Source organism: Aptenodytes forsteri, unplaced genomic scaffold, assembly GCF_000699145.1.
Source record: "Aptenodytes forsteri isolate BGI_AS27 unplaced genomic scaffold, ASM69914v1 Scaffold82, whole genome shotgun sequence".
Lineage (NCBI taxonomy): Eukaryota > Metazoa > Chordata > Aves > Sphenisciformes > Spheniscidae > Aptenodytes > Aptenodytes forsteri.
In genome coordinates this window covers 11,610,529-11,630,529 of record NW_008795490.1, presented here as the reverse complement: position 1 = coordinate 11,630,529, position 20,001 = coordinate 11,610,529, and the positions used below count along the sequence as shown (strand labels likewise).

Below are 20,001 nucleotides of genomic sequence, written 5' to 3'. Positions count from 1 at the left end.
GAAGTCGCCCAAGAGGAGGATGGGGCAAGCAAAGCCAGGGGGCTTTAGAAGGGAAAGTCTTGCACAAAACCTGGGAATTCCCCAGAGTGGCAGAAACCTGACACCAGGAGATGCAATCACCCTGCCCGGAAAGTCTCACAACATCAAAGGCAAGAGAGCCGTCAGCATTGAGCAATTCTGCCTTACACCACCGACAGGGAAGTCACCACTGAGCTGCAGCTGAAGAAACAACATCGCTTGCCAGATTAACAATTCAGGCATGACATTGCTGTAGTAATGCAGCTCAAGGCAAGGCCGGGTCACAGCAGGAAAACAAGCCAGAGTTTGGGAAATCTCAGCAAAGACCAGCACGGACACATTCCTGGCCAAACCAGAGGGCACGGGGTGCAGGCAGGGCTGCAGGAGGCAGGCAGCCGGTCCCGAGCTCAGTGCTGCTGCACGGGCATTACCTGTGCCACCCCAGCTTAGCACAGCACCGGCTCAGAGTTGTGGGGCCTTTGGGGGCTGCTCCACATTGCAAGGGGGCTGCCAGGCAGGCTGTTTGTCTGAGCAAACCCATCAGCACATCGCTCAGTAACTGAGCTCTGAAGATCTCTGGTCCCCAAAGGTCTCTGTTGGAAGAGTATCGTGAATGAGAGCCACAATTTCTAAATTTTGCCTATTGCAACCTGCTTTCTTACATCTACGGATCACTCCAGCAGAAATCTTGAAGCTGAAGCTGCACATGTACTAATCACTTGTATCTGGTTGCCCAAGTTTCTTACCTTCTTTGGTTCTGTCCCAGCTGTCAGGTAATGAAATGCTTTTTTGCTGCACTTCCCTGGAAGAAGTGTTTATTGCTTTCAGTGGTTACACGCAGCCTTGTCTTTATACAGACTGAGTCGGTATGTGGATGCATGGGTAGACTTGCATCGGATTACTTTCTGTATGCTCGACTCCCTTCACACAATAACACATTTCACAACGATTAATGTTATGCAATCTTTGTAACAAAAACAATTTAGTGCCATGGTGACTTATGCCAGTCTTCTATAGAAAAATACTCAACATACAAATATACCTAAACCACAATGGCCTTGAACCAAATCCTGAATTCAAGATACTCACCAGATTCAGGGTTGGGATCATATACTATTTGCACACACATTCCCTTAGCCAGAGGACTGGTATCGGCAGTGAACAGACCTGAAGGAGCTGCCTCTCACCTCCTGGACCAGCCATGCGCTCCTGCTGAGTCCCTTCTGCACTGCAAGATGAGACCTTCTTGCATGCCATAGCCTCCCTTAAATCCAGATCCTTTCCCTGGGAGAGAGTTGCAGTATCACCCTCCAGGTTCCTGGGGCACAAGCACAGTATCTGCACTGAGTTTGTACCCAAGAGAAGAGGATCACATGGGATAATCCCTTGCCAGACTGGGACCAGTCTGTGGTCAAACAGTAACTGACTCCAACAGTGAACAAGGTTTTGAGGGAGCGTGGCTCTAGCAGCACTGATGTTGAGCTCCCATGAGTCAAAGTACATTGTCTGGGGCTTTTAATAAATGTCATTATGTTAGACATGACACTATGTTATGTCATGTCACATGTGAATATCTATTTACATTTGAAAACAGAAAAGGTCATATGGTGCACAGCAGTGATAACCAGTGCTGGAGTTTGGATAGTATTTGCACTCCCAGCTTCTCACCAGCTTCATAACAGAAGTACATGGGACTGAGGACCTTGAGAGCACCATGATGAGACCAGGAGTGGTGCCAGTGTGGGGAAAAGGAAGGAGAAATTAGATTAATAGGGGTCTCTGACCACTCTTAAAGACACATCCACAGAACATGGACATATTTATACACTGGTACACTGAAGGAAGGTCACTAGGGTCCAGCAGCAGCAACAAAGCACAGGTCGCTGGGGGAGGAGAGGAAGCAAAGATGTGAACAGTGCCTTCTCACCAGCAGTAGCTGGTCTTAAGTAGATATCTAACCCCTCTAATCCATACAGTAAATGAATTTGCAGGGCAGCACCACCCAGCATTATCATGAAGGAGCAAAGGACAAAGCTTATTTCACGTATGTTGGTGTTACACGGCCAGAAAGAAATAGAGAAGATGGGAGGGAGGAGCTGCTGTATGATACCAGGTCACTCAGTGACCTCTTTACTGGGTGCAAACAGTTCCAGCACTGAATAGCACCTAGTGCAGCCATCAGGTGCTGACAAGCTGTTGTTCAGAACTGGCAAGTAGAACATTTTGAGGTTTCAATTCGAAGTTTTTGTTCAACAGAGATTTCAAAGAAATGATGCTTCATGTTGAGTTCTGACCAAGAGGTGGTGGCAAGTTTTGTTTCAGGGTTGGCTCTTTGATTGGAGTTCTTGCTCAGCCTCCATGATGCACTGTTCTATGCTGCCATGTGCCACACAACGTGCACCAATGGCATAAAGGCAACAAAACCAAGGCAACACGAATAGGAAAAAAAATGTGTAAGTGAGGTAAAAGAGCAGACTTGCATAGGTCAGCATAAGTAGTTGTATATCGGAGACAAAGCATTATTGAGCTTTTTTGTATAGAGCTGCCACAAATCACATCTTTCACTGTTTTATTTACTGGTCTCATAATAATCTGCAATTACAAAATATGCAATGCTATTTTAATAAGAATGTATCCTCTGGCCCACAATACAGATTTTCTGAGGGCTAGAAAAATAAAAATCCAGAAAACAGAGAAACACAACTGCTGTTTTGCACTAATAAAAGATTAGTAATCTTACGATATAGAAATAGATACTTCTCAATGAATTGTAGCAATAAAAAAATATTGCTGCATTAGTACTAAATAAAACACATTGATAAGAAGTTTGTGCAACTGGAAATAAGATACATAATTGGGATTGTTGTAGTAGAGGATGCTGTATCTCATTTGGTCATGAGATTAATAGTGTACAGCTTCAGTTATGGTAACATCATGGGAAGGTTGGTGGTTGCAGGACTTGTTTCAGATGATCCTTTTCATACCACCGTCCAAAAAGTGTCACAGTGACGACTGGTTTTGTTGGTCTTGTCTTACTTATCAGACGCCCATCATTCAATACCTGATTGAAAAAGGTAAGAGAAGGACATAATTAGAGGAGTACCCATATGAATATGCTAAGAGCTCAGAAAGGTGTGACAAAACAGGAAGAAGATACGTCAGACCATATCTCTTACTGAAACTAGTGACTTCATTAAAATGTATTTAATAGATCTGATTATTCACTATGAGCAAGGTCACTTTGGCTGTTTTGAGACAGTTTATTCCATTACTACCCTGCAGAGAACCTAGCATGACACAGCTCCAGGGTGTCCCATTACCTCGAACTCCCCGGGGGCCAGCTGCACCCCGCTGTACAAGACTTCTGGAAAGACGTAGTTAGTGCCAAACGTGCCGCTGAGGGAGAACGTCTCAAACTTGGTCTGCGCAGTCTCCACCGGCTGCCCGCATGTGTTCAGGTCAGTGGTCTTGCACTTGAGCAGCGTGCATATCTGTGGGGAGGAGAAGACAGCAATTTATTTAGCAAGACGGAAACACTCTGGTAGGAAAGCCTTGTGTCATCAAAGCTAGTGTGTGTCAGAGCAGGTGACCATCACAGGATCTCCTTCATAATCTTTAAGCAATTCCTTTTTAGTTGCAGCTTATTTTTTCAACCCTTGATCTGATTGGGAGTATTGCAGAGCTGCACTGCCTTAGTAGTTAGAAGTAACCTTAGTTTCTGACATAAGTGCTGCCAGAACACCTTATTTCATCCCTGAATGTCAATCCTGTCACTTCCACTAATTCTTCCAATTTCCAGTTCTCTCATTTGAAGTTTCCCTTCTCACATGTCTTAGTAAGATGAGTTTGTGAATGGAAATTTTAGGCAAATGAAACGAAATCCTCCTCATGGGTACATTGTGCAACTGTACTGACAGGTCCTCTTACTGGCATTTGTACATGTTGCTAATGACAATTCGTTAGATGGTCTGGTAGTCCATGGGAAACCTGAATTTGATGTTCTCCATCCAACTCCTGGTGAATATATATCAAGGTGATGAAGTCAGCATCCTCTGTTACAGTTTTGTGTTAGCACTTGTAGTACATAGAGGAAAGTAGGAATGGAAATGTTTTGTCCTTAAAGTTAATTCTCCAGGTTACAGCTGATAAATGTTTATGAACACCATGAAGAAATATGAAATAGGGCTAGCACTCCTGTGAGGGTTCAAAGGATGTTGGCTGGTTTTGCTGACAGGTGATGGCGGAGTTTTTCTGTGTCAGATATTGGGGGATAGAAGAAGCGCGTCTGCAAACATCAGAAGTATTATTCATCAGCAAATGCAGTTTCCTGCTGAAATGCAAATAAGCAGAAAGAAAGAATCTAATTCTCTCAGTATGTCCTGAGGACATGAAAAAAATACTGAGGGGAAAAAGGAAGAGTGGAAATTCCCATCTTCTCTAGAAAATTCAGTACTGGTAGAGACCATGTGGCAGCTTCCACAATCACTGAAATAAATTTTCCAAGCAAGCTCACCAAGAACTGAATTTATTCAAGCTACCTTCTTAAATGTATCAGATGAGCTGTTTGCTGGCTAAAACCTCCCCCCGTATCCTGGAGTCTGTACCAGCTGATATGCAAAGGCCGTGTTGACAGACAGAAGTAAACAATAATCTAAATTATGAAGGCAAAGAAGGTTTTCTAATATGGCTTTAAGCAAATTCAACCAGGATGCAACTCACTGTCTTCCCAAACATTTGATAAAAAGAGAGGAAGAGTGGACATTTCCAGTGAAAGTCATATGCCATTTCAGTAAACTTCATTGCTATGATTTGAGTAATGACAAAAAATTAACATCTCTGTGACTCTAAATTATCAGAGCGTCTCATAAAGATAGATATAAGCAACTGATTTTTTAACAGCAATTGTTTAATGAAGATTACAGAGGAGATTCAGAACACTTACTGCAGATAGTCACAAAAAAGGAGCTAAATTTAGCCAATATTGCACGGCCAAAAAAATAGTGAGCACACTCTGGGAACTTAAAAGAGGTTTAGAGACCTTTCCACTGCATTTGTTGGATTTAAAGGTAAGCAGGCTTGGAGATTTTAGCAACTACTTCCCATTGCTAACAAATAGGACACCAGGACTCCAGCATACAAGAAAGTCAGTCTTTTCCCCCCTCCAGAGCTGAAGGTTTCTCCCTGTAAAGAAGCTTCCTAAAAAAAGTACTCCCCCTCCAAAGAATCATTACCTGCAGATAGTACTGTCCTTCAACAACATGAAGCCCATCAAAAGCACCTAGCACATAAACTTCATCTTCTTGTTTCTCTGCCACCTTGTAGCTCAAGTGACAGCAGAGGTCCTTCTGGCAAACGGTGAGATTCCACTCAGGCTTAGTGACCTCAGTGAAAGTGAACCAGTCATAGAAGATGCATCCTCTGAAATCATGGTCATTCGGTGAGAATCTTTCAACACTCAAAGCATATGAGCTCCAGTTGACAGCAGGTGGGGAGGCAGGAGAAAGGCGAGGGTGTGAATCTAGTTCAGCAATGAGGAGGCGACCATCCTCGGTTTTCATGTTGTAGTAGTATGTTCTGGCTCCATCTGGTGCATAAATACCGCTCCCTGAGGAGAGCGCAATAGTCAGTCCAAAAATAATAAAAAATTTCATATTATCCTTTTAGTTGTCCCTACTGCTAGCTTATCCACTTTTTTCTAAATATTACAGAAATTTTAGTCTCACCAAAGGTGACCATTAGCAACTCAGTACACAGAGATCATGTTTTGGCAAAGAATAGCATTTATTACTCTTAGTGAGGTCTGCTCAGTGTAGACAAAGGCAGAGGATGTTATGTTATGGTTGTATTTATGGCCTCCCCGTTCTCTTTTCTCCTGTACACAACAGAGTTGCTTGAGAATTCCTTTATTCTCAGCTAATTGATGTAAAAGGACCATCTACTGATTGACACCATCCAAAACACAACACAGGCAAGTATCACAGGACCGTCCTGGTGAACACAGAAGGAGATAGCAGCTGTCCAGCCCCATTTACACTGGCTGAGGACTCCTCCCCACGTGGAGAGTTCACACCTGACCAGTGCCAGGCAACAGAGGGAAATCAAAGAAGATCAGTCATACCCATCACTGCCGAAGAGCCACATAAAATGGACAACAAGGAGTAGCCTGTCAGGCATTTCAAATGAGAAGCCCCAAGCCAATTCTGTGGTTTCACAGCTCAGTGAAGATGCTGGTCTAGCTGAAATATACTATCCCGTAAGCTAAGCTCTAGAAAATCAGTGCTACACTCTTAAAAGAAAATGCGACTTCTTAGCAGCGTTACTGCAACAGGTCTGAAAATTTGTTTTTAACACTTTTCCACAACTGTGTTAAATACAGCTACAAATAAATCTTTCATTTGGCCAGAATAAATGGAGCCATGTGTTGGGTTTACAAGTATATTTATCGTTCGGCGTTCAATTGCAAACTTACAGGTGGAGAGGAATAGAACCTAAGTTTCAGAAGTTTTTACTCAGATAGAAGGGGCAGTAGCTTACTACTTCTTTAGAGGCATTAAAAGAAAGAAAGGAAAATCCTAAAAAGCCAGGGAGAAGAAAAGAAAACACCACAAGTTTTGCTGTGCTTTGTATGGCACCAGTAGGGACAGGGGTTGTCAGGTTTAAAATTTGGTGACTAGACTCTTCACCTTCCAAATAAATATATTATATTCCTCTGCAAAATCACCTTGCAGAACAGGGAATAAAGATTCATGACTGTAAAGATTTTTCAGAGTGAGAATTAATTACCTGTCATAGACATGCTGGTATAGTGTGTATTGGCAGCTAGGAAGTTGACACCCATGCCCATAGCCCAGGCAGAGTGAAACTCAACCGCAGTCAGAAACGGCAGGACGTTCATCCAAGCCGTCGGGAAGAGCACGGTGTCCACCTGCAACTCGCTCACCAGGACCACGGCAGGCTCCCGGAAAAGGATGTCGAAGCACGTGAAAATGCCAAACTTCCCAAAGGGGGTCTCGAAGGTGACGGCTTCTGGCTCTTTTGGGTAATTAAACTGAGTTTCTGACATAAAGAGATTATACTGTAGGGGAAGGAAAAAAAAGAAACCAGTTAAAGGCACTTACTGCAATATCCTGGAGTCATTCCCTAAAACTGTTCAGAATGACTAGAGAAGTTTTTTGACTTGTGTTTGAAGCCGCCACATGTAGGAAGTCAGGCTAAAATTGTATGATCACCATAGTGCCCAAAAGATGGATATAGGGAGACACATATTGCCCTGGCATCTAGCTAGGAAAGCAACCAGCTATCTGCAGGTCTGTTGGTGTCAGCCACCTGCAACTCCCATAAAAATAATCTTGCTGCTCTCCCCACCTAGTTTATAATTCCAGTGACCTGAAAGACACACAGAAGAGAAATAATAATGGAAGAGGAGGGTGGAGGATCTGGTGCCAAGAGATAGGATTGGTAACCTTGGTGTGGAGATGCACAGAAGGACTGGAAGCACACAGCACCAGAAGGAAGCGCGAGACAGTACAGGGAGATTGCAGAGCGGAGAAGAAAACAAAGGCAGTGGTGATGGGGGAAAGGCAGATGATCTCAGCCAGCAGAAAAATCCAAGTTTGCGACATTGTCAGCTTTCCAACATTTTCCTTCTTCCTTTGCATTCATGTTTACTAAAAGAGTCCTTTAATCTCCAGGTGGTCTGGACAATAAACATGTGCCACCGAGTCAGAAAAGAGGTTCAAGTTTACTGAACTTGTAACTCAGCGCCTGGGCTGTGCCAGGCTGGCACATGGGGGACCAGACTTGCATTATCAGTGTCCCCCTCACCCAGTTTGCTCACAAAGAAATATCTTGGCATCGCCTCTGAAGAACCAGGTGAAATACTAGGCCCAAATAAACAACTGGCTTCAGTCTAGACACATTGTCATGATATCTGGCACATGACCCTCAAACAGCTTTGATGAACCTTGCAGGTAGGCACACAAAACTGAAAGAAGATACTTTCATTGGGTGCAAATGTTTCAATGCCCTCATCTCTTTTTACATCCAGCTTAGGTCCATGGTTTTGTCCAGATAATTCCCGTTATGCAAAAACTGTGCTGAAACATCATCAGAATAAAAAAATGGTAGGAAAGGGCCTGTCTTCCTTAAATCAGACTACTCATCTGAGATGAGATGCAGATGAACATTTTAAAATCCTGGAATGTGAAGGGGTAGTCTGGTGAAAACCTGGCACTGAAAACTAAAGCTGCTTAAGCAGCAGGATCTCCAGTAATAGGGAGTTAATGACTGAGGCAGTCAACCAAAGCCATATGCCACAAAATTGGACCTGCGCAATCATTTTTCATTCTAGTCTGTTTTGAGAAACATGATAGCAAATGCAAATGTGGAGTCAACACTTCACAGCAAGAGAGAGATTCTTTTAAATTATAAACAGAAGCAAAAATCTGCCATGGGACAATGACTGCCATTTAATTATCTTGCCAAATGGAGACATTTTGGAAGTAGTGGAAAAATAGCTCCTGACTTTCCAAGGCCACTTTACCTTGTGGTAACGAGCCACCAGTTTCCCCTCCGGGTCAAAGACGACATCAGTGTTGTACTGATAGCGACCGTCGCTGGGGCAGCCGGCATCACTGGAGTTACACGGCTTCTTGTCCCCGATGTTTGCAACCACATAGATGGAGTTATTCCTGGCCATGCAGCTGAGTCGTTCCTGCACTGGTGCTGGAGCAAATCTAATGCATTTTAGAAAAAAAGACTAACAAAATCTGTGCTGTCAGTGGTGTCCATCACTGGAGTGCTGAGGGCATGCCGGCAGCACCTCCAACCCTGCAGTCATGACAGGGCATGCAGATACACAGGGTTGTATCTCCTCCTCCCTCAGGTTGCTTCCCACACCTTGGGGCAGGTCCTGGAGCCCTCCCATTGGCGTCCGGAGGGACATGCCACCCTTGGGCTGCCTGCCAGCACCCCTCAGCACCCAGACCGTGCTCTGCAGCAAGTGGATAATCCTAGGGCTGGGAAAAGGCAGGAGAGGAATCACTGAGCAGAGGAAGAGACTAACTTGGTGTCACACAGGAGAATATCTTAGCATCTGGCACAGCAGCACCTGAGGACTGTAGCTCTGGGCCCTCAACATACCAAGCAGAGTCGAGCTGTGGAATAGTGCAGCTGATGTGGTCAAGGCAATTCATCTCCTCCCAAGCATGGGGACACACAGTCCTCTAGCCATGGCATGAACAGCAGTGGGATATTCCTTTTAAGATGCGACAGGCCATGTGCCATAAACTGGCAGCACCTCTGAAGCACCCGTACCAGGTCACAAAGAGAGCAGACATCTCCCTCTGTAAAGTGGCGATGCATATGGCTTTGCAAGGTGTGCATGGGCCATGGAGGAGCACCATCACGCAAGATACATATATAGCACCAAGGAATGGGGCATGCCAGACTGTGATGGCAGGCATTATATTCCCACAAGGCACTAATGAAAACCTGATTTAGGACAGTGAAGAGACACACAGATCACCTTCACAAAAACTAACTGTGCAAAGAACTGGAATAAAGACCTGCTTAGACACACTGCCACCCCACACCCCACATTCACTGAAAGACTCTGTATATTTTAGCTACTTATGTCTCAGTAAAAAGTTGCACATCTGGAACTTCTCCCCATTGTGAATCTTCCTCTCAGGACCGTTGAGGAATTACATCCTCACAGATGTAATATTATGGTCTTAGCACCTCATCATCGAGCAGGTGCAGAAAGCAGTGGTGAAAAAGGCAGACCACAGCTGTAGTTCCATGGCTGAGCACTTACTTCGTGCTGTATGGATCTAAAGTCCAGCACTCAGCTGTAGGTTATCATGTCCCTGCTGGAACATGACATTTGAATGACAGATCATGTTCTACAGCACAGAGACTCTAGCAATTTGAACTTTATATTATCTTAACTGTGAAAAACTAAGATTAAAACTTTCTGGCTTTGTATCACTCAGAGATTTGGACTTTGACTACTGAACTCATCAGCTCTGTTATTAGCTGCTCAGAAACTACTTTTTGGCTGTCCTCAAAAATGGTATGTGTGCTTTTATGCATGCTATATTTTATACATATGAACATAGCATTTGTAAAAAAACAAACCAACCAACAAAGCAAATAAAAACTAGTGTTAAGAATTTCCAATCAGTTCTATTCAAAATAGTGTGCAAATACTGAAAGCAGAATGAGAAGCAGCATATTCTGGCATCAAAGCTTTTCCAAATGAAAAAAAAAAAAAGTAGTTTCCTCTACATTTAGCAACCCAAATTCTGTATATTGTTTGAATTTCTCTCTAAAGTTTTTAATTCAAAAACCATTTTTTTAAACAGGGTTCCGTAGTCAATTAGTCATGGACATGCTATATATTTTATCATGTAACTTACCCTCATATGCAACTTTAATTGGAACTTAACCTCATGTTAAAAGCATTAGCAGTTCTTAGGCATTTACTGGGTCATGACTCCATGAGACACTAGTTCGAAACCACATAAATCACTGCAGAAGAAATCACCTTGTGGGGTCGGTGCAAGGAATCCAGTTCACCACCGGATCAGGGGGAGCAGCTCATGACTCCATGAGACACTAGTTCAAAACCACGTAAATCACTGCAGAAGAAATCACATTGTGGGGTCGGTGCAAGGAATCCAGTTCACCACTGGATCAGGGATGTCCTCCAGGTAGGGGTAGATGGTTTCTCTTGTGAAATGCCAGCCATAAATGCCGTCTTCAGGAGTCACAATGATGTGGGCGCCCTGACACAACAGGCTCCGTTAAGAATTCACCCATCGACAGGTAACCAGGAGGGTCAGCAGGAGCAGAAAACACTAATTAACAATGCTCACGATACACCTGGTACCTGCTGGGCGGCTTCCTTGATGGCTCCTTCCAAGACATCCATGTTTTTGTTCATCAGGGCCAAAGCATCGTCAGGAGAAACAGGCTCACCAGTGGCATCTGGCAGGATGACCGCGTGCTCGTAGACGGCTGCAGTGAAGGTGTCGGAGGCAAGGGCCTGAAGGACTGCGAGTGCAAACACCGCAGCGTGCAGGAGAGGCTGGGACGGGAGCATGGCTGGTGCCTCACAGCTCCTAGAATGCTCTGAGTCACAGACAAATGCTGCAAAAGGTGCATACATAGAAAATGAAAAAGGGACAAAGTTTAACTTTAAAGGAGGGAGGAAGCACTGGTCTGTTAAAGCATTACCTTGGAATCAAGCGTCACTGGTGACATACGGGAAAGTATAACAGTACACAATAAGGATGTCAACTCAACAAGACTAAAAAACTGGGCAATGCCAAGAATAATTGTGCCAATAGAAAAATAAGTTATTAAACACATGGCTAGAAAGAATGGTCCAATTTTTGTTGTTATACTTTTTTCTGTCATTGATTGCAATAGTCTTTTGCTATCTGTGTTGGCTCAACTCTGATACCCACAGGAAAGGTGGACGTGTCATTCCTGGAGCTAGTCTTCTGTGAAGTTTGAATGGCAAAGTTGGGGGTTTTAAAAACTGTTTGCTTTATTCTAGTGCCTTCATATTCCCCAGTTCCTGTGATATGTGCCATTATGTGCAGATTGCTTCCCAGAGTTTCTTTAGACCAAAGTCATTACTAGCACCGCTCTGTTCTTAGATGTGATACACTTAATGTGCCAGCGACAGAACTGTCCCTTGCATTTATCCCAGTGGCTCTCCCAGTCGCTTCTGTTTAGCTGTACATGACTTTCCGACAGCCTTCCACCAGAACACTTGCATCTGGAGGGAATGTTTTCTTCTGGAATCAGGCAAGTAAACCACCAGCCAGGCCATTAATCAAGTACCTCATTGCCTGGCTGCCGCTTGCCTGAAGCAGAAAGGCAGGCTAGTTCACCAGGCACAGTGGCATGCCTGCTCCTCAGCTCATCTTTCCTGTCCCCAGGAAAATGCTGTGTATTGAGAGGCCTTCATTTTTAATCTTTTACTTCAATTCAGTTCAAATGCCTTTTTTGCTATAACATTTTCTGTTTTTTTACTTTCTAGTAGTTGCAGTATTCTCATTTGGAAAAGCTTTTCGGAATAGTGGGAAGCGGAACAGGCTGCCTGCCTTCAGCTACAGCAGACTGTCATTGTCTGTCATTTTCTGAGACATTCATGTCTCAGAAAAGACATGAATGCAAGCACCGGAGAGTTCCCTGCAAGAGTAGCACTGACCAAGGGTTTCAACCATTAGAAACATTGATTTGCATCTGGTAATTTTCACCTCTAAGTACTTCTCTACATACATTGCTAGATACAGCACGCTCATTCAGGAGCCCTAAATATGAGCCTTTAAAAGGCTGCAATGGAGATTTCAGTGATAATTGAAGTAATGTAGCTTGGAAGCCTTTTTTTTCTCCTGTTTTTCTTATCAAATGAAATATGGATTGAGTCACATTAACCACAATCAGACGTAAGTCTGAAAGAGGAAGCAGTAAATGGTCCGTTGTTTAGCAACAACTAGGACAACAGTCAGCCCAGAAAGGTGACTCCCCTGGCAGAGCTGAGCAGAAAAAGTGCCAAGTGCAGGGGCCGGGCACTGCCCCGCAAAGTTCAAGTCACACTGCCAGGACAGGGGTGTTTCCGTAGTACGGTGGGATGGAGGCATCCCTGTCTGCCTCTGTACCAGCAGGCACCACTGCCTATCGCCTGCAGAGCTGGGCGCTCACACAGGAGCAAGGAATTAACTCCGGTTAAACAAACAAACCCGCTGAATAAAATGTAACAAGGTCCAGGCTATACATGGCTGTGGACAATGTAAGAGGAATTTTATACTAGAGCTCCCTCTACTTTTCACACCTCCAGCCTCGCAGTCCACTCTGCTCACCCCTCTACCGCCCTCTCCCCCGTCTCTGCTACTGCCCGAGGACTGACTTACTTTTGTGAAACAGGAGGCGATTTGATGCTTAATCAGCTTAGCTGTAGAGGTAGTCCATCTTCAGATTGTGGTCGTGCTTCTTTTCTTGTGCTAAGAGAGACTGCGTGGAAGACTACTCCTTATTGGACGGGTTAATCTTGCTGTGGAGATGCCTCTGTGAAGGGTCACGCCTGCAACCATGCAATCACTGCAAAGCAGTAAGGACATGCGGGCAGGGGTGAGGAAATCGGAAGCTGCTCATTTTTAGCAAGAGCACATAGTTATGTTGCTCGGCTGTAACAGGACACCATGTCCTAGGGCGCAGATATAAATATAGAGATACAGTACTTTTTCTCCACAAACAAGTAGAGTGTTTTCCATTACTTCTATTATATGAATTGTAGAGGGTTACAATTTAATACATCTAGAGACTAAAACCTTGTTTTTACAACATTCGCTTTGTTCAAAAACAATGTATTTTACATCCTGCAAGTCTATTTTTCAGTACGTTTATCAGATTAAATGTGAACAGTGTTTTTATTTAAAAACAAACCTGCAGAACAAACAACAGAATTAACAGTACATAGAAATCTTAGCCACACCACTGAAAGTAATCCAGTCCACTTGCTTAGAAGGTACAGTCTGCAGAGCCTGCACCCGCACACGTGCCAGTGTGTTCAATCTGTTCAAGCTGTTTGCCAGCCTTTCCCAACACCTTCCTGCACCGTCCTGACTCTCCCTCACACCAGCATGAGCAACCATTTCACGGCAAGACAGATATGCACCTGCAAAATTGCTCACTCTGAGAATTTTTGATATGGACCCACTTGACTGCCTGAAAAAGGTGACAAGGTTATCAATAGTTCTGTGGAAAGGAAATTTTCCACACCCTAAAACGGTGGCCAGAAAGATTCAAGTAGACTCCTCCAACTGTAAGTTAGGGCATGGCATGGTAACATACTACACTGTGTACTCAGCTGAATAACTGAGTTATTTTTGAAGCAATGGTGTTTGGAGGCTTGTTTTCTTTTTCAAAGTAAATGGTAACTTAAAAGTTCAACCATCGGCCTTCAAAGGTTCTGTTAATCTCTGGTTTAGAAAAGTGTGTGTTCAGAGATGGGGTGGAACAGAGATGTTTGTGGAAATGACTTCTAATACCCCGCCAAAAATTTCAAAGAATTAAAAATCGGTTGTTATTGGGCCACAACCCACTGCTGTGCGCCTGAATCCTACACCACTGAAGTCAGAGGAATTTATTTTCTGTTGTCCCCAGTGAGATCAAGGTCAAGCCTATGACAATCAAAAGCTATCATACGAAAACACATACAGAACTGCCCAGTATAGTAATTCATTTTTGCTGCAAAATCCAGTCAACAAATCAATGTGCAATGACTACGCTGTTAGATAAGGCAACATGAGAAATAGAATGCCATTATAATTATGGTATTAACATTAATTAACATGATTAATTATTATTAATTAGCATTACAGAAACAAGCAGATGAGATCTTAAAGGATCTGCAGTGAAATCATGGTGAAGCTTGCTGTGTGTGTGGAGGGTCCTTTTCATACCACCTCCCAAAGAGTGTTACACTCAAAACTGGCTTTGATGTACTAGTCCGACTTATCAGACGTCCATCATGTAGCACCTAGTTATGGAAAAGTAAAATAAACAGGAACATCAGCAAAGCAGTACTATTGTATGACAAACACAAAGTAATATATTAATTAATGTTGACCTAGTTGAGAGATGTCTTGAAAAAAGACAAAGCAAAGCATGTCTGAGTCTCTTATTCACTTGGAGATACCACAAATTCTGAGAAAAACTACACTTCTGTCCTGAGCAAGATCTTGTTCTAGGAGGTTTGAGGAAGAAGGGAATCAGGGAAATGGACCTGCTGTATGAATGCAACAAGGAAAATCAGGCAGAAATAAAGCTGCCTTGAACTCAAGCCGGTTACTGAAAGAGAGCACACTGATAACTCCCAAGTTGCTCCTGTGCCTTGCAGTGGCTTTTTGGCCATTTGTGTTACAAGTCTGACTACTCACAAGGGTGTCCCATTACCTTGAACTCCCCGGAGGCCAGCTGCACCCCACTGTATAAGACTTCTGGAAAGACGTAGTTAGTGCCAAACGTGCCGCTGAGGGAGAACGCCTCAAACTTGGTCTCTTGCACTTGAGCAGCGTGCATATCTGCGGGGAGGAGGGTACAGAAAGGTAAAATACCACTAAGCTTTCAACAATCAAGAGCTGGCTTTGATTGTAAGAAAAGCTGTCATGATGAAGAAATTATCCAATACATCTACTCATTTATTTAGGCCAAGAGGATCCATGGGTGCTCTTGGCACCTGAAACTTTGCAAGAAGACAGTTCTTTGCCAGCACCACAGCAAAGCACTGTGTCTGTGTGTACACGTGTGTTTATAAGTTACGTGTGCATTCATGCATTATGCATATGCATTTAGTCATAGATGTGGAATAGTTTATGATCTAGGTAAGTTACTTCAGCTCTGGCTGAGTTTCCTAAAAAACTGAAGCCATACTTCTTTGCCTACTCTAGTGGGAATACTTTAAAGATATTGAGAAAAGATATTAAGATATAGCACATTAAAAACGCCTAACTGAAATTTAAAAGAACGAATACACTGACAAGCCATGTGAATACAAAGGTTATATCCATATCTAGTTTCTTCATTTTGTGAGATAACTGCACGTTAGAGAATCACATCAGCACAATGGCACAATCCACTGAGCAGAAAACAGCTCTCTGTTGTGACAAGAGCATCCCTATGAAGACAGGGAGAACTGTACGATCTCCTCTCCCTTTTGTACACATATATGGAAACCTCCTTGAAGTGTTATAGCACAGGGTCAACTCAGGGCCTTCGCTTTCATCATTTATAACATAGACAGAAAAGCAGGATCAGCACCCCTAATGAAGTCAAAATACATCATGAAGAAAACAAATGTTTTCAGAGGGGCCTAAAAAATGCCTCCTCTTAAACCCCCTCAATCAAAAATGAGACAAATGCAAATGGGCTGCAAAGAGAGTATTGCAGCCTTCCCACTGCCCAAATAAGAACAGAAAATGTTTACCTGCAAATAATACTCTCCTTCAACAACATGTAGCCCATCAAAGGCACCCAGAACATAAATGTCATCTTTCTGCTTCTCTGCCATCTTGTAACTCAGATGGCAACAGAGGTCCTGCTGGCAAATGGCACGATTTCCCTCAGGTTCAGTGAGCTCTGTGAAGGAGAAGAGATCATGGTAAACGACCCCAGTGAAATAGTGATCGTTTGATGGAAGCTGTTCAATATTGCTGGCATACAATTTCCAGTTAACAGCAGCAGGGTAGTCAGGAGACAGACGTGGGCGTGAACTCAGTTCTGTCACCAAAAGGTGACCATTTTCCGTTTCTGTATTATAATAATACGCTCTTGGGCCGTCTGGGGCATAAATACCACTCCCTGCAAACACATAACACCAGAAAGCTTAGCTTTTAATCTGAAAGCAAATGTATGGTACAAGTAAGCAGTCTTCACTAATTAAACATGTGCCAAATTTTATTCTAATGTTTACCAGATTGTTTTGAAACTAAATTGAGCCTTCACAGACTACAATCCTAACCTAATGCTTTTTGCAATCAGTGGAAAGTAGACCAAACTCTGATGTTTCATGTATTGTAAGTGACAAGATTGGTGTGCCATTATGTATGATTTAAGTGGCTGAAGCTATACATTCCTCATTGAGTTTAGCTGCATCAGAAATCAGTATTTCTGCTTAAAATGAATGGTAACGCCGTCAAGTCAAAAATATTCTGCAAGGAAAAGATGTTACCAAAAGTCACATCTTTATGCAAGCACTTTACATAAATACATAAATCTTTAAAGCCCAGAGTAAAACCTATCCATAAAGAATGAGAGTTGTATGACATAGGGTCATCAATGACTGAGAACTAAAGCAACAGCCCGTATCTGCTTTTATTTGGAAGGCAAAGTTTAGGGCTACATTTTAGCAACACCAGTTGCTAAAACCTTACTCTCACTTCTGCAAGCACGTGCCCACAAAACTTGCGCTTGACTTCTAGCATCTGCTCAGGAAAAACACACGGTGAAAACAGAGCCCACAAAGAAAAGTTGACACAAGGTCTCCAGCCCAGAAGTAATGTTTGCAGGACTCACAAGAACGTTTCTCAGAGTTAGGTTTCCACCTAGTGGAGAAAAAAAAGTTTGAGCCTTCACATGACCAAAACATCAATAAACACCAGGGTCAGAAGATGAAGAATCACGTGCATAAACTCTCAGGACTGATCATTTAACAAATATCTAAAGGTGTTCTAGTCACCTTAAGCATTTCTGAGTTCTTACGTATCACATTTGGATTTCCTTTTTATCTGTTCTTGTTAGGACAAGTTCTCTTGTCCTAATCCTGTTGACACGTGTATGCATGCCTAAAGCTGATGGGAATTTCTGCTCAGGTCAACTGCACTACATAGATATAAACGTTGCTCACGGGAACAAGATCAATTAGAGTGATATCACATTACCTGTCATATCTAAAGTGGAGTTGCGCGTATTTGCTGAAAGTAAGTTGACGCCCATACCCATAGCCCATGCTGAGTGAAACTGGACTGCCGACAGCAGTGGGAGAGTGTTACCCCAAGCGGTTGGGAACAGAATGGTGTCAGCCTGAAATCTGCTTGCCAAGACCACAGCTGGGTCATGGTAGAGTGTGTCTGCACAAGTGAAAATGCCAAAGTAGCCAAAGGACATATTGAAAGTAACAAATTCTGGATCCTTGGGGTAATTAAACTGTTTCTCTGTCACAAAAAGGTTGTACTGTTCATGGGAAGGAAGGAATGGAGAGAAAAAAAAGATTAGAAAAAAAATCAAACCATTTAAATCAGACTAATATTGAATATAATACTCATTCACATAAATACAAGTAACAGAGAATATGTTTTGTGAACATGCTATACCTTAATTTCAAAAAGGAGAATTCATACCACTGCAAGAGAAGTCAAGCACAAATATCTGTGGTTCTGATTTATACCAGTGAAGGGGATTTGTATTTAGTTAGCAAGAGTTTACGACATTAATGTTTTAGTATCTCATGTGTCACTTCCTATTGAGAAGCAGTAAAAATAGAGGGCTTATTGAGGTTTAATTAATTTCTTTTAATCACTTGCTATTAAATTCAGAATAGCAGGAATGAAGATATCTTAAGGCAGTGGCTTTCACCTGTCCTCTGACACCTGCTTTATAATGACTCTATGTACACATACATTTAAGCCTGGGAAGCAGCTTCTGTTTCACATCTTTAATCACCTGAGGGACCATGCGCTTCCTGAACTTTGTAAAATCCTCTTACCTTGTGATAACGAGCCACCAGTTTCCCTTCTGAGTCAAAGGCAACGTTGGTATTGTACTGATAGTGACCATCACTTGCGCACCTTGGATCACTGGCATTACAGGGCTTCTTGTCTGCCATATTCGCAACCACATAGATGGAGTTATTCCTTGCCAGACAGCTCAGTCTTTCCAGCACTGGTGAGGGAGCAAACCTAAACAGCAGGGAAGGAAGAAAGAAAATAAAACAAAACATCAAAACCAGTCAATCCATAAAAATGCCAACACTAAGACTACAGATCACAAGAATGATAGGTTTAATTTAGTCATTTCTAATACAAGACTGTCGTTTTCTGTTATTCAACAGAAGGCAGCGGTTTTGTGCTTCAAAGCTTAGCGTGCTGAAAATCCAGCTTCACCTCACGTTAGATAAGTGAGGAACACAGGGGACTCCTTGCAGTAAAAGCAAATCTTTCCACCTTCGAGTCTCCCTTCTGCTGCCGGCGTGTGGTACAGCGTTGATGTTACACCAACACGTGGGCTAATCTCAGCTTTCTGCTTCAGCTCTTGATTCAGCTGCTGCGCTGAGGTAGCTTATGATTTGTTTCTTCTACGGTGCATTTTGTTAGCTTTCACCAAATATTGCAGCCTCAAAAAATGGTGCAATTTATTAAGGAAAACAACAGAATAAAAAGGCTACCACATCATGATTCACAAATACAAATTTGAAATTGTGCAGTATATCCTTTCACTAGTAGCTGTTATTTTATTCACAAATATTCCTAATATTTCTGTATCTTAAACATTTTCTACAACATACATGGAGTACATTACTGAAATGTAGATTCTGTAAGTTTTTGGTTTTCTTTTAAATAAATCTCAACCTTTATGACTATACTAACTAAAATCAAAAGAATTACAGCAAGAAAAAATGACAAAGAAAAATGATGAAGGAAGTTGTCTAAAGCTATTTATGGCAACTACATGATGTCTAACCTGCCTTCATTTCACAGCAGTTGTTCCAAGACATTTAAAACTATCAACAACCACTCCTAAAGGTAGCCATCTTTCCCATTGGACCGTTCCCCCCATGCACAGCAGGGACAAAACCTTCCAGGAGCAGCACATGGAATCCAGTCCACCTGGGGGTCTGGGATATCCTCAAGATAAGGGTATATTGTTTCCCTTGTGAAGACCAGCCGTAAATGCCATCTTCAGGAGTCACAATGATATTGGCACCCTGGTACCAACATACAAACCCAAAAAACACCATTAAGAAAATTAATAAATGGTCAGTGTTTACCAAAATGAATATCTCTAACTCTGTCATAATACCTGTCTGGCTGCTTCTTTGATGGCTGCTTCCAAAATTACCATGTTTTTGTCCATCAGCACCAAAGCCTCCTCAGGAGAAACCGGCACTTCAGTGTCCTCTGACAAGACCACGTTGTGCTCGTAGATGGCTGCGACGTCGCTGTCCAGGGCACAGGCCTCCAGAGCAGACAGCACCAAAAGCACGGCAGAGGCACGAGCTTTAGGAAGCCCCATGTCTGGAGCCTGGAAGTCGCCCAAGAGGAGGATGGGGCAAGCAAAGCCAGGGGGCTTTAGAAGGGAAAGTCTTGCACAAAACCTGGGAATTCCCCAGAGTGGCAGAAACCTGACACCAGGAGATGCAATCACCCTGCCCGGAAAGTCTCACAACTTCAAAGGCAAGAGAGCCCTCAG

General features: G+C 43.0%; 2 protein-coding genes across 4 annotated transcripts; both read right to left on the bottom strand.

The window, feature by feature from the left end:
- Positions 1 to 2,570: 2,570 nt before the first annotated feature.
- On the bottom strand, positions 2,571 to 13,132 carry LOC103900749 (pantetheinase). 3 transcript variants are annotated; one of them, XM_009281510.1, is made up of 8 exons: positions 12,948 to 13,132; positions 10,913 to 11,172; positions 10,678 to 10,808; positions 8,561 to 8,753; positions 6,802 to 7,093; positions 5,250 to 5,623; positions 3,339 to 3,509; positions 2,571 to 3,079 (listed from the first exon to the last, which is right to left on the bottom strand). In XM_009281510.1, exons 2-8 carry the CDS (start codon positions 11,123 to 11,125, stop codon positions 2,951 to 2,953), a joined length of 1,503 nt encoding a protein of 500 aa, XP_009279785.1. In that variant the 5' UTR covers positions 11,126 to 11,172; positions 12,948 to 13,132; the 3' UTR covers positions 2,571 to 2,950. The 3 variants fall into 3 exon arrangements, with proteins under 3 accessions (XP_009279785.1, XP_009279784.1, XP_009279786.1); XM_009281509.1 differs by having other exon boundaries at positions 10,913 to 11,154; XM_009281511.2 differs by lacking the exons at positions 10,678 to 10,808; positions 10,913 to 11,172; positions 12,948 to 13,132 and adding an exon at positions 10,568 to 10,604.
- Positions 13,133 to 14,455: 1,323 nt separating this feature from the next.
- On the bottom strand, positions 14,456 to 19,824 carry LOC103900811 (vascular non-inflammatory molecule 3-like). Its single transcript, XM_019472629.1, is given in 9 exon segments — positions 14,456 to 14,575; positions 14,992 to 15,095; positions 15,098 to 15,119; positions 16,022 to 16,395; positions 17,475 to 17,766; positions 18,299 to 18,491; positions 19,387 to 19,471; positions 19,474 to 19,516; positions 19,612 to 19,824. Coding segments are annotated over 9 exon segments (1,446 nt in total).
- Positions 19,825 to 20,001: the final 177 nt, after the last annotated feature.